At 46.0% G+C, this 14,291-nt stretch overlaps 1 protein-coding gene across 2 annotated transcripts in view; it reads left to right on the forward strand.

Moving 5' to 3' along the window:
• Nucleotides 1-9,984, forward strand: part of LOC105694389 (4-aminobutyrate aminotransferase, mitochondrial) — a 44,767-nt gene extending 34,783 nt beyond the window's left edge. For both annotated transcript variants that reach the window (XM_023432476.1, XM_023432477.1), the window contains exons 8-10: nt 4,397-4,554; nt 9,102-9,370; nt 9,610-9,984. In XM_023432476.1, coding sequence (XP_023288244.1) covers nt 4,397-4,554; nt 9,102-9,370; nt 9,610-9,725 — 543 coding nt within the window. In that variant the 3' untranslated portion in view covers nt 9,726-9,984. The remainder of the gene's footprint in view (nt 1-4,396; nt 4,555-9,101; nt 9,371-9,609) is intronic.
• Nucleotides 9,985-14,291: the final 4,307 nt, after the last annotated feature.

The raw sequence follows: 14,291 nt of genomic DNA on the forward strand, positions 1-14,291 counted from the left end.
GCCGGTGGTCCGTTTAGCCGGTCGTAACTGCCGAAGGACCGCGAGGATGAGGCGACGCCCCGTCAGCTTCCTTGACGGGGCCTCCCGGGAAGACGGAGCGTCCGGGGCCGTGCGGGCGGTGAGCTCCGGGATTCCCTTGCCTAGCGTGAGGGGGCAGGACGAGCCCCGGGCGGGCCTGAGGCCGGCGGCAGGGGTCGGCGACCGTGCGACCGGCGGCGTCAGCGGCAGCGAGGAGACCGGGGTGGGCGGTGGCGTCGGTTTCACCGGCGTCCTTGGGAGCGATCGCGGTGGCGTCCTCGGCTCCGGCGGAGAGGCTGGTCCGGGGAGCGGTCCGCAGACGTAGCAGACCACCCGCGCGATTAGCGTGTCGAGGGCCCGGTGGCGGGCCGCCGAGGAGAAACACCCCTTGGCTTCGGCCCGGGCGAGCAGCCAGTCGGAGTCCCCGTCGATCGGGGGGGGGGGGGGTTAAGGTGGCGGTGGCCGGGTCTCTGGCGCGAGCCCGCGCTTTTGGCGGCCTCCCTGCTTGCGGCACGGGGGCGCGCGTAACGGCGGGCCTGCGGGGGCTCCATGCTGCCTGGTGCTGCGGAGCGGGATATCGCGGGCGGCGACCCGCTACGCAGCGTGCTTGGGCCCGTCGGGATACGCGAGACTGCGGAGCGGAGCGCGGGCGCGTCCACTGCGGAGTGGGGATCCGCGGAGCGGAGCGCGGGGCGCGTCCTGCCGCGGAGCCAATGGCCGCGCAGGGGAGCGCGAGGGCGCAACGCTGCGGGTGTCTCGAGGCGAGAGCGGGACGGGAGACGCTCTTGCACCGAGCGTACGGGTGGTGGTGGAGATAACGATGGAGGAGGCGATTTCGGTAACGATACGTGGTGTATTTTCCCAGAGCCTTCGGCCGTTCGCGACGGAACAGGTACATAATGACTGCCTATTTGGGTCCCGGAGGACCCGTCATTACACTGAAAAGTCCTTAACGCTATCTTACTCTAGCGCTGTCCCTTAGGAGGACCTCCTTGTCTAAACATTCTTTGGCAAGGCTAGGCCGGGTTTTCTCGTCTCAGAGTGGCGCGCCTCGCAGGATTTTTCCGGGGCGACGTGGAGACGTCGGGACCGAAGTCACAGTGCCGCTACGGCCCCGGTTTAGTTTCACCGTTCGATCAATCCTGCGGCCGCCTGACCTTCGCGGAATCGAAGGATAATGGGAGATGGGTTACGAAAATGTCAGCGGGATGGGTAAGGGATAGCGCCGAGGCCTGGATCCGGGCCCTTCGGTATCCCCACCCCCTGGGCCGCGGCTTAGGGCGGCCGGGGGAAGTGGGTGGAGAAGGCGGGGGTCTTGCACCCGATCACGGCATTCTCATCGCGGGGGACATGAGTCCCGCGATCTGGGAGTCTTCCCGAATCAATTTTCCGCATTCCTACCCCTTTGCACGGAGTGAGCACCAGGCAAGCGGGCCTGGCGCGTCGGCGCATGGGTCAAGAGGGAGACGTGCGACGGTTAATGGCCCCGGGGCGCTCAACCCGCCGGCTGGAGCGGTTAGGGATAGGGCTCGGCCATGGGAGCAAGGGAGAGGGAGCGAGGGTCGGGCCCAGCGACGGACCCTCAGCGCTCCCGAATGAGCGCCGCGGCTGTACCCGTTGTGTCGGAGTGCAGCACACGGCGCCTTCGGGGCACTCGAGGTTGTCGGGCACGGAGAGACAGGAATTTTTATGGGTTTTGGGAAACGTTCCGCGAGGGTGGGCGATGCACGCGTGCAACATCATGAACAAATGATGAAGACAATGATAAACAGACGATGAGAAAAATGTTTTAGTTATGGTAGTAAATGCAGATCTACTCAAAAACACCTAGATGCAAAAAACGTTTCCAAATTGTTACGGGGTGGCCGAGCGGATGCGAGGCCGGGGTAATTCAGATGGAGATTACCCAAATCTTGCGCGTAACGATTATTTTAAGTTTGTGAGGAGATTGATCCGAGCGGCTAGATCAATTCCTCTGGTGGGATTTAGGGGAGTGAAGAATGAAGAAGGGATACGGACGAATGGCTATGTAGCTATTGTATTAAGATTTGCGTTTATTCATACGTGAGGTCTAAACTACAATCAGCTGGAAGGGCACCCGAGGTGCCTTGACCTAATTTCTCTAGATTAATATACTTCCGCGTCGCGGCGGTTCAGGATGGCGCGCTTTAGCGGCGGCAGGTTACTGGACGCCGGTGTGCTGACGCGGGAATTCTTACTGTTTTAATGGCGGTCTGCGCGTGATTCTATTTCGCGATGCTGAGATTCGAGCTCAGCTGTTTAATGGAAGTCGATGGATTCTAAATCTATCCGATTAACCGGAGCAAGGCATGGAAATAGCGATAATGGTCAGAATTCGGTTTTGGTCGGAAATGAAGGGTTAATAAATAAACTAGAATGAAAATGAGGATGAATCGAGCTTGCGAAGGATCCTCTACCTGGCTTGTTCAGCGGCCGTAATCGGTGACAGTCTCTTTTGATCGACCCGGTCGGATGACTGTGTGTGAACACCTTCGTCCCGTGACGTGCCCTAGGGTTGGAGGTCTCCTAGAAGCCTCCCGTCCAATGAAAGTCGCAGTGCCGCCGTCTAGTCCTGACTCGGTGGCTGGATCGCTGGAGTACCGGATGGCGCTACTGCAGCTCGCAGGATAGTGGTCCTTGGCAGGGAGTCCAATAGTCTCGGTCTCTGACTCGCTAGGAACGGAGTACCGGGGTCCAGGAGCTCCACTCGAAGTTTCGAGGATACTGACGTTGACTTATGACAAATTGACTAAAGACTTCAGACTAATGAATAATGACTAATGGCATATGACAGCCCGTCTTGATCGGACTGCTGGTTTTATTAGCAGGATGTTCCAATTGGTGGGGGGTTTCCTAGGGCCCAGGTGAGGGTGGCGTTTCTGAGTCATCAGGTTGTTCGCCCCGGGTCGGTCGATGATCTTTGGTGCCGTTTGACCGATGAACTCGTTGGATCCTTTCGCAAGAGTTTTCTAATCGCGTTTCTGTATTCGAATTTCCATGGCTAGCTCCGGTGATTGGAAAATAGGGTTTTTCCCTACGTTAGGGTACGGAAGGTGCCTACGTAACATCTCCCCTCTGGATAGCCCAATGAAGGATGCTTTCGCGGATTACGACCTAGGATTGCCGATTTACTCGATTAACCATGTATGTTCGTGATGCTGTATGTTATCTAAATGGGATTTTCTCCTCTTCCTTGCATCTTTCAGAGGGCATGGTTGATCGGGTATTACAGAGTTCGGCACGTTGGTTAGTGTTAGTGTTCTACATCTAAGCCTCTAAATGGCAGAAGGGCCATGATTCCATTTGTCGTGGGAGGCGGGTATCTCTTATTCTAATATCTTAATAATAAAAAATTGTTATCTATTTTCTAACAACATACTTTTCTTTAGCACTGGAGGATATAAAGTAATAAAAATACTCTACATGATTGTGCTCAATATAATTTAACATTAATTTCCAAAACCGAATTTAAACTTTCCCACCAATAGACGTAGACATTTAAAGGGTATCGTAATTCCCGAAGTTAGCTACTTTTCGCATTTGCGGTGCTGCCAGATTGGCTTAAACATTTAACTACCCTCCAGATAGCAAACCTTACAGTTCAGTATAAATAATCAAACCTTTACTTATTTGGCAAATATTAATATCTTTATCCGGAGGTTAGCTGTCCAGAAGTATGACAAAATCGGGCATTAGAGTTTTATGCTATTCAACTTGTAAATTTCAAAATGAATAAACTTGGAGACGAACTCTTGAAAATATTTCCTTATTAGGTTAGATTAGGTTAAGTTAAATTGAAGAGCTCAGTAGTGGCAAAGTCAAGGTGGGAAGGAAGCAAATGTTGCCGAACATATGGATAAAATTTAAACGCTACCGAGTGAAGACAAATACTTTTGAAACATAAGAGGTCGAGACCTGCCGATTCCAACGACTCGAATTTCAACCGAGGAGACTTGATCGATTACAAATTTCGATAGTGAAACATTCTGGGAGGAAATTTTGAATCTAATAATGTTATAGTATCGAAATTAAAAGTATATATTCTTGTGACAACGTTCGAAGAAAGATGTCACGTCACAATATCAAGACATGAAGTTACAGATTTTCTAGGGGGATTAGTATTTTTACCCTCCAAAACTGAACATAAGCTGATAAAATAAGACATGTATTGGTTACTTTGACCAATCTTCACACATACCAAGTTTGAAAAATCGAAGACGGAAGTGTGGGTTCGTTTCTTTGTCAGCTATAAACATTCGTGTTTGTAGCGTTTTTCAAAACGATTACATTGACCGTAATGTAGGTTCCCAGCTTAATAACCAGTATTCACTCAGAATATTCTATTGTTTGTTGATAGTACGGCGTAGCGCTACTGATTGACGAAGTACAAACTGGTGGAGGTCCAACTGGGAAAATGTGGTGCCATGAACACTTCAATTTAGACTCACCGCCAGATCTCGTGTCCTTTAGTAAAAAGATGCAAATTGGAGGATATTATCACATAGAGGAGTTCAGGTAATCTACCGTATTATTTTTGTTTCTTACATATTAAGGTATGAATTTTAAAATATAGACAATTTCCATTAAAATAAAACAAAAACTCTTCGTAATTCTTTTTTATAACAATTATTTACATTACGTTCTTTTGTTTCGTATAAGACTGTTAACAAGTAATGCTCTAATATACATTAGGGTGTCCGTTGGTCTTCGCTGGAAGAGTTTTAGTGCGTAGTGTCCGTCGCGGCGATGTGATTCGTGTATAGGCACGGGGTAGCGTCCGTTGCGTGATGTTTCTCGCAGCACAAAAAAATGGTCCAAAAAAGGGGTCGCACCGGAAGTGTCTTTTTACGGACGAAAAATCCGGAATTAGTCCCGCGAGGAGTACAGTGGCGCTTCGCCCTCAAGCTCCGAGAACGCGTAGTGGCAGTCCACGGGGGCCGGTTCCGCGTCGTCCCCGAAGAGATCGCGTCTCTTCACGAGGAGCCTGGTCGACCGCGTGGGAGCCGCGGCGGAAGCCCCGTTCGGGCGCGGAGCGTTCATCCCGAGGGTCTGCGAACACTTGTAGACGTCATTTGCGGGGAACTCGAAAAATTCCGCAAACTCGCGGTATTCCGTGGATAGGATCTGGGTCGAGGTGCGATCCGGTTAGAGTGTGGGAGTCACGGAGCCACTCGCGATGCTAGCATCTTCCCGAGTGGAGGTACGGATTCGGCGGCGGCATTCCCGGGACGCCGGAAAACTGCAGCTCGTCGAGCGGCCCTTTTCTGGCGACCGAAGTACCTCCTTGCGTGGCACTTATTGTTTGTCATGGCAGTCGGAGGCTCGACGAAAAACTAAACTGCCCATTTTTGCTCGGATCCCATAAAAGGTCAAGGAGGGGGTGAATGAGAGGCGGGAACAAGAGCAAGAGAGAACTGAGCTGGCAAGAGAGAGATCGAGAGTAGTCGGAATGGCCACAGGTCAGCAGCTGAGGTCCCGTCGCTCGGAAAAGTGGCGCGAGATAGAGAAAGAGAGGGAGCCCAAGAAAGGTAACGAGGGAAGCGGTCGGAACGGCCACGGGTAGCAGCTAAGGTCCCTTTCGTCCCTCCAGGTAGATCGAGAGAGAGAGATCTAACGGCGGAAAGAGAAACGACGAAGGGGTAGGGGTGGCCACGGAACTTAGCCAAGGTCTCGTCCCGTCTTTCAGAAAATCGCGAAAGTAAGTTCGAAAAGGGGAAAAGAGAAAAAGTAGAAGGGTTAGAGCGGCCGCAGATTTCAGCCAAGGCCTCGTCCCGTTCTTCAAAAAGATAGCGAGAGAGACGATGTTATGCGTGGTTCGAGAGAGAGATCGGAGTGAAGAAGCTGATGCGAAGTTGGCGAAGAAATTAAGTTCTTTTTTGGTTTAGGAAAAGGCTTTACCAGCGGAGAATGTCACGGCGGTGTCCGAGGATGAACTGCCTCGTCCCGCAAAACATCCTATATATACAAGAAATACCTATGACTATCTTGTTCTAACGTACGCGAGAACAGCATCACGCTGTCCTTTCTTAATCCTAGCGACGTGACCTAGAAGACACCAGTCTGGGAAAAATTCGTGGAGTCAAGTCTCCCACTTAGAGAAAATTATGTGACAATTTGTAGAACAGAGTATTGAGAATTGAATGAAAAGTCAAGAGAAAGCACAGACGCGCACAAAGAGGTAGAAGGACAAGTTAGGGCTATTGAAAAGGAAAAGGAAAGTACGGCTCTCGATGGCGAACACGTGTGGGATCGGAGCACGTCGGTCTGGCTTTGTGGCGACGGCCGTCTGAGGGTTAAGAAGACTAGCGGGCCCCAGGCCCCTTTTCTAGATCCGATGCCTGAAAATTTTTATCACACGGTTTAATAATTCCAGTCCCTGGGGCCTGCGCACGACAGCTGAATGCTGGGCGTATTTAGAGGGCTCGTTCCTATTGATAGTATGAAAATACACATCCTAACAGTTACAGGAGACTATGAAACACAACATATAAATACAGCTTGTCGTCGCGATGAGTAAAGTTGGAGACGCCTGGTGACGCTTGAGTCGGCGAAGACTTCGCTATTTCGGCGTACCTGGGGAAACCTCGGGACTCAGACCTGCTACCCCTGGATGTAGTCCTCGAAAAGGTGACGCCACCTCCTGCGGGATTGCGGGTTGCTCGCCGCCTCGACGTCTCGGGCTAAGAGTAGATCTTGTTGTCATGCACTGTTCGGGGCCAGAGGAGGCGATGCTGTTACCGTGGACTGCTGGCTCGCCTGATGAGACAGTCTTGCTAGCGCAATAATTTAGAGTCTTTTCTTCGCAGCTAGTTGTCGAGTTTAGATATATTTGTCTGATTCTCTTTCCCCTCGCGATCGGAGGCGGAGAAGTCAAGCGGCGACCACGCGGTCGCCCACGTCCACGGATCGCATTGTTCACTTCCGAAGGACCCTCTTCTTAAGTCATAATTTTGCGCAATTGATATAGTTTCTAGTAGTGTAGTGATAATTACGTATTACTAATTTCCAACCTTGTTCTCGAGTAATTTCGATTTTACGTAATTAATTTAGAATTCGAGTAGTTTAGAGATAATTTCGAGTAATTAATTTCGAATCTTATTGTCCTTGTGATAATGTTAAGTAACGAATTTAGGATTCGGGAGTTTAATTATCTTAATGTGACTGAATAATTAAGTTGGAATTCGAATAAAGAATTGTGAATTTGAACGACTTATTTAGTCTTTTGGTAAATGAGTTGGAATTTGAGTCAAATTCTCTAGGAGCATGATTTTGATCTTGCGTAAATTAAAAAATTCTGTTCATCAAAACAACCGCTCATTATTTTTCGAAAGCAGTAATTTTCTAAATTAGTGAACTTTTGTTTGGGTCGAATTTGTTTTCCGATTATCTCGAGCCTGTTTAACTTCCGAACGTCGAGTACCTGCGAGTCATTTTCTGAGTTGTCGAACCCTTTTTGATTTTGAGCTGATATTACTTTTAAAGTGTTTCGAGTCCGATCCAATTTTAGAGTATCAAGTATTTTTGGTAATTTCTTATCTGAGTAAGTCTTTTTCTGGCAAGTCTAAATTATATCCTGAGTAGATTAGCTGGCAGGATTTCTCGCCTGACCACGTTTCCTTTGGGGCGACCTTCCGTCGAACCTCGTCCCCGGCATATTTTCTATTGTCCGCGACTGAATTGTTAAGCCAATTATTTTTATATTTTCTGTTAATTAATTGAATAAAATTATGAACTTTATTAGACCCGATTGATTTTCGTGTGATTTTTGTGTGAATTCCTCAGTTTTCCCGGTTTGAGTTGCCCGCTTTTGGGTTTGAATTTCCCTTCCCCATAGATTGATCTTACCCCGTCCACCCCAAACCTTTTTACGTGCGCTCTGAGCTGGTCGGCTGCGCCGCGACGATCGTCGAGGCGGAGAGATCGTTCGAGCTGAATAGTTTGAGTATCCTTCGCTGCTGTTCCTGATTTTGAGATTGTTGAGTTTTGTGTATTAATCTTTTGGCCTCCGGGGACCTGGCGACCAACTTTCGTTTATTTCGTGGTGGAATTTCGTAGACTGGCTCGAATGGCTCTGCCGCAATGATCCGGCGAAGGTGACGAGCGTTCGTCCAGACGCTGCGGACCCGGAACTGTCGCTCTTAAATTTAGAGATTCGTCTGTTCGTTACAACGCATTGTATGTTACGTGCAGAAGAACACTGTACAAAAATGTATCCACAAAGTCATCATTGTGCCCACAAAAGTAATGAAATCTTTCTTCTAATTGCATGCATTATGTATCGTGGTATATGAAAAGAGGTATCTTGGAAGATATAATTAAGAGCACATACACACAAGGCTTTATTACTGTGTGTTGCGTCCGGTCCTCGGCGAACAGAGTTGGAGCAGTCACCGGTGTGCCACCGAATAAACATATGATCACTGTCCATACTTCCCGTATCTTATTTCTATACTTGAATATCCCATAGGCGACGAGGGTTAAGGGGAACGGGTGCAAACAGGGGGAAAGAGAAAAGGAATAAAATAAAAATAATCCGCGGTGCTTCGCGCTTGCGGTCCGTGGTTCCCTCTTCCAGGGCCTCCCTACTTTCTCCTAAATATCGACTAAAACTCACATTCACCGTTGGACCCATTGCAATATGTGACAAGAGAAACCTATTTCACTATTTTTACGGGGAAATAAATATCACTCATCTGTCTCGTTCAGATTCAGTCTTTTCTACGTGATGCTGATTAGAATACAATTGCGAAGTAAATCCTTACGATATTTGAGGTAGAATTGGTAGAAACAAATAGAATTGACTTTTCCTTTTTGCGATCGTAAAAATCATGACACGTATTCGGAAAAAATAACTGATTTCCTTTTTCTCTTTACCCGATGTATTTGACCCAAGATTTTCTTAACATGAAATGTGTTTTAAGGGCGTAAGACACTAAAGAAAACTCGCCTTTATAAGAAAATAATTTTCACAAATCTAATCAAATGAAGTGTGAATGTCGCAAATATTTTTCCATTTTTTACTATTGAGTAATCTAATAACCTAATGATTTTATGTTATCTAGGCCTAAACAACCCTACAGAGTGTTCAACACTTGGATGGGAGATCCAAGCAAATTGATTCTGTTAGAGTCAATTCTTGACGTAATATTCAAGGAAGACTTACTGACAAGGGTGTCACGCGTGGGCAATTATACATTGAAACAACTGATTGAATTTCAAAACGAAATGCCACATCTGCTAGATTCAGCCAGGGGTCGGGGAACGTTCATCGCCTTTAATTGTGCAACATCTGATCTCCGCGATAAGCTTAAAAACAAATTATGGGCTAAAGGTAGTGTACATTTACAAAGTATTAATAAAATCTTTTTAATAATTATAGAGAAAGTAAAGGATTTTTAAAGAGAGTGAGATAGTGATAGCGGAGGAAATTTTTAATTAGTAGTGTGGATTTCAGTAGAAACGTCCATACTTAGAATTACCAAATAAAACCAGTGCCTGTCATGCTCCTTATGCAATGGTAAACATTTTAATAGAATAATATGTACGTAATAAATTTGATTTTCATTTCAGGTATCCAAACAGGTGGATGTGGCCCAAGAGCACTGCGACTACGACCAGCTTTTACATTCACGGAATATCATGCAGACATTTTCTTAAGCGAACTACGGTCTGCCTTAAAAGCCTAATTTACTGGATTCAGTTCCGCAATAATTCCAAGTCTTCCATAAAAATAAGATAATTTTTACAAAACGAAATGTAGTTCTTTATAGGATACAATAAGTTATATGAATATTGTCTTCCATGAAACATCGATTTAAACGATGACCGTTCAATTATTATTGTACAATAATGCCAATTAACTTTTCTATAGGATTTACTATGAGAGATCTACGTTTCATACGTGGACACTTTTAGTTTGGTGCCATTAAATAATTGTGTAACGTGCAACGCAGTCTATTAATGATCCTCGTCAGATGCTGGAAATTTTGGGACATGGCGCCGTGCGTACTCCTCGAGATCCACCGGCGGGACATGACAACGTACATGCGAGGCCGCTTGTATTTTCTTAGGGCACCAGGCGTGACCATCCACGCCGCGGCCTGAAAATTTCCGACAAAGGGAAGGAAGCAATCCCGATTCTCTGGAAATTCCGGACGACTTCGATTACCAGCCACTAAGCCCCGCGAGAGAGAGAAATTATTAAGGGTTTTCGTGTGTCTGTCCGTCGCGTCAAGTATTGTATTCAATTAATTTTCATTGGCTTTTAATGTCGCGATTCTATTCGAGATTCTGTGTGGGCGGGCTCCACGGTCACACTTTGTGCAATGTGTTTCCGTGACCCTTTAACAGAGGGGGAACGGCGCCATGCCGTCACGTCCTCGATGTTTAAGTGTGAAAGAACGTTGTATTGAGAGTCTGGATCGTCCCGTACCTCTAGTCACCTGGGGAACGTCGGGATGACCTCACGCCGGGGGCTTAGACGGGGGGTACGAGGCCGTCTCCTGTATACGAGGTTCCTGTTTTTCTCCGTCAGGCACGGAATTGCCCGTGCGACCAAACACCAGGGGAACGTTGCGATGACGTCACGCCGAGGAGCAGGTGCACGGATGCAAGACCGTTCTTGAGCCTTCGGAGGAGGATGCGAGTCGTCTCGAGCGTCCAGACACTCGGGGAACGTCGCAATGACGTCACGCCGAGTGCCAGGTGCAGGGGGCCGACGTCGTCGTCCAGCTTCGTCTCAGGCGGCTATACACCAGGAGAACGTAGCGATGACGTTACGCCGAGAGGGCAGACGCTAGAGTGCGAGACCGGCCGCGGACCGTCTTGCTACCGAGTGGAAGGGGAACGACTCTATGCTGTCACACTTCGCACGATAAGCGAGTCGTATCGCCGAATTTCCTAAAAATTTCGACGAAAATTACCGGAAGGGGAATCCGTCTAATAGTCACCGTTCGCAGGTGGTCCGAGGTATCCTAATCGGACGCTTTGCCGAATTTCTTTGAGTGCTCGGCTCCACCTGCCTACTAAGGGCACTGGATTTCACTAGCTCGTGAAGATTGGATAATATCCTGGAGGAGCAGCGCTATGCCACCACGTCCAGAGGTTCCTTCGATCGGAATAGAACGATCAGAAAGGACCTCGATTAGAGAAAAATCCACGCCTTTTATACCTGCGGAGTACATGGGTTCTATTACTATATCGTCGGGTTCCCACTCTGGCCCGCGTTCTTTGACGTGCTATTGGATACGATGGTTACCCTTTAGACGATTTGTAATTTCTCGCCCTCTGATTCGCCGGGGTCAAGGCCGTGGTCACTTCCTCCAATCGGGGTGAATTATGTCGACGTTATATTAATTTAATCGCGATGTTTCAATTCGCGACCTCGTGACCCTGCCCGTGTTGTGTGCGCACGAGGCTCTCTCTTGACGCGCCGAGCAAGCGGTTGTTTTTCTATCCCCTGCGAACTAGTTATCGCGTTGACTACCCGTCGCGGGAACAAGATTTGACTTATCTCTCGTAGGTGTCGCGTCGCGTACCTCCGACACGTTACTGTATATATATATTTTTATTTTTGGCCAAAGATTGACAATATAAATGATAATGATTAAACGAAATTTTAATTACATTTATTACTGTGGTGTTTTAATATGCGAAATGTGTCGCATAATCCATAGGATTACGGTAGCTCAGTAGTCAGCACTACTATAGTCTGATACCCAAATGATTCTGGTTCGAATCCCGATCACCACCATGGGGATTTTTTAAATGTCAGATGTTTGTATATCTCGAAGATTTCAGGTCCCTGAACAGATCGTGGTAAATTGTTTCTAAAAAAAAATGCATTTAGTGCAAAATAAATAATACTTTTTTAAATTATTCCACCTACATTTGGAATACGTCTTATATATGTATAAAATACGTATAATATTATACGTGAATAGATATCTTATATACGTCTACCATATATCTTGTTTACATATAATATACATACTTTATCCATATGGGATGTATATTAAATGAAAGTGGAATGCTCAAAAATACATATATTATACGTTGACGGCGCAGACATTTGTACATGCCTCAGCACATTCCGTATACTTTTGTATACTCTATTAGACATCTGAATGTTTTAGCCAGATATCCTATATACGTATACCATATCTAGTTGTCCGTGTGGGTTGTAATTGAAACGAACAACACGTGGATCCGCCAATTAAAAATATGTCACGGTATTTCTGAGCGCAACTCAACTCGCTCCGTTTCTCGTAAATCAATTCTCTCCGGTCGTCACTATATCGATCGATTGTCAAACGATGAACTATTTTATTAAAGAAAATATACACGGTAACGCAAAGCTCATGGATGCTATTTCCGTATGTCATATTTTCAGAATCACAAAAAGTATTACAGTTCACTAAAAAATAACAAAAAGGGGATTAAACAAAATTACCTATCGTTGCAGTTTTCGTTTTATTTTTTAACAAATAAACAACGTCGCAGAAAATGATATCGAGTACCAATGGAAGTGTGGGATACGATTAGGAATGTATGATAAAATCGAGAATGATATAAAATAAAAAATAGAAAAATTATTAAACATTGGTAAATTTACCCCGCGAGATAAATTGCCCCGATCTCCCTTATTCTAGCGTACTTCCGGTCCGGGAGCCACGATACTGATTACCGGGGGCGCCGAAAAAATGTAACTGGAATTGCCATCGTACCATATGTAATGATTACAATAAATAAAATTATAATTATTACGTATACTTATTGAAATGAATTATATATGTATATAATACCATTGCAACTTAGATATGTGTCTGTACAACTTGAAGATGTAATTGGAGAAAATTGTGAAAGACGTGCACGGTCTCAATTTATACTACTTTACGAAAGGAATGCTTCCTAATGGTGAGAAATTTGAAAATGTTTGACATGAAGTTGATGTCATAAACGATGTTTATTTATTGATAGTTCAAAATTTGTTTAACTACTAATAAAATAAATTTGTTCCATTGTCAAGAAATGAAACCAAATGAAATACCGGCTCTCACGCATACTCGCTATGAGTGGACGCCGACGCACACATACTCAACGCTTCGACCTGTAGCTTGGCGCTTGGCTGATTGGGACGCGCGAAGATTTTTAGGAGCGATCGCACTCACACAGATTCGCTGCATGTGAGTTCCGTACGTGACACCAGCGCGTACCCGATGCTCCGCGCTCGTCGTTTCGAAACAACAATGTACTTTAAACTCATTGTTTTCATCTTTCGCCGACTCGTGCGATCCACGTCGTTCACGACTCGCGCATTCGGTGTTTACCGATGTATTGAAATTTTGCTAATTACCATCGTTTGACCGTGAGCCGAAATATTTCAGGACAAATGTTTTGCAATAAAATTACCAATGTAGGGGACAAATATTTCAATTAAAGGTTTTTATCATCCGAGCTCATTAATTCATTCTCAAAATGATTATTATAATTTAAATTTTTGCAATGAATGAGATAACGGTAGCAACATGGGTAACTAAATAATAATACTAACGATAAGAAAGATTGATACTGTTATTTTACGGTACGATTTTAATTAATTTCACATTACTTATTAAAGTCACCTTATGGACGGTGAAACAAGTAATGAAAAGCTGAACTCATAATAAAATATTACAAAACTGTAATGTGTTTCGTGCGATTGCTATCAACTGTAAAATGTGCCGAAAAAAATTTGCGTAAAAAACCGTACCCACTCTTCCCCTCCGTCAGGATTTGATCTTGCGACACGTACGTTACACCTGACGTCGAACCATGTTGTTGGATATCTCCTTCCATCTAGGTTTTATGTGTTCCCTACGGAACATTCATAATTTTTTTATTAATTTCCGAGCTTATAAAAATTGTATCTACAGTATAACTTAACTCTCGAGCACCAACGTTGTAATTTTTCCTGTATCATTTGCGGATGAAATAAATGAGGTAAGTGAAGAGTAAAGTCAAAAAGGGCGCCACGGGTATTCTTCCCTTAGCATCATATGCGAGCAGTGTTGGTAAGCGTAGGTAAGCCACCACCGTCAACTGCCGCATGGTATTATCATCGCACGTGCGCGAGCCCCTACCAGAAATTCGTTGCGCCGCCCTTGGGGGCAAAAACGGTGAAAGCTCACGTACAAAACCAGAGGGCAGCACACGATGCGATCGCGCGACCCTGCCCGTGAGCAATCTCCCAACTCACCTCAGTATGAGCACTC

The sequence above is a fragment of the Orussus abietinus genome, unplaced genomic scaffold, assembly GCF_000612105.2.
Source record: "Orussus abietinus isolate OABI.00-Male unplaced genomic scaffold, Oabi_2.0 scaffold199, whole genome shotgun sequence".
NCBI lineage: Eukaryota > Metazoa > Arthropoda > Insecta > Hymenoptera > Orussidae > Orussus > Orussus abietinus.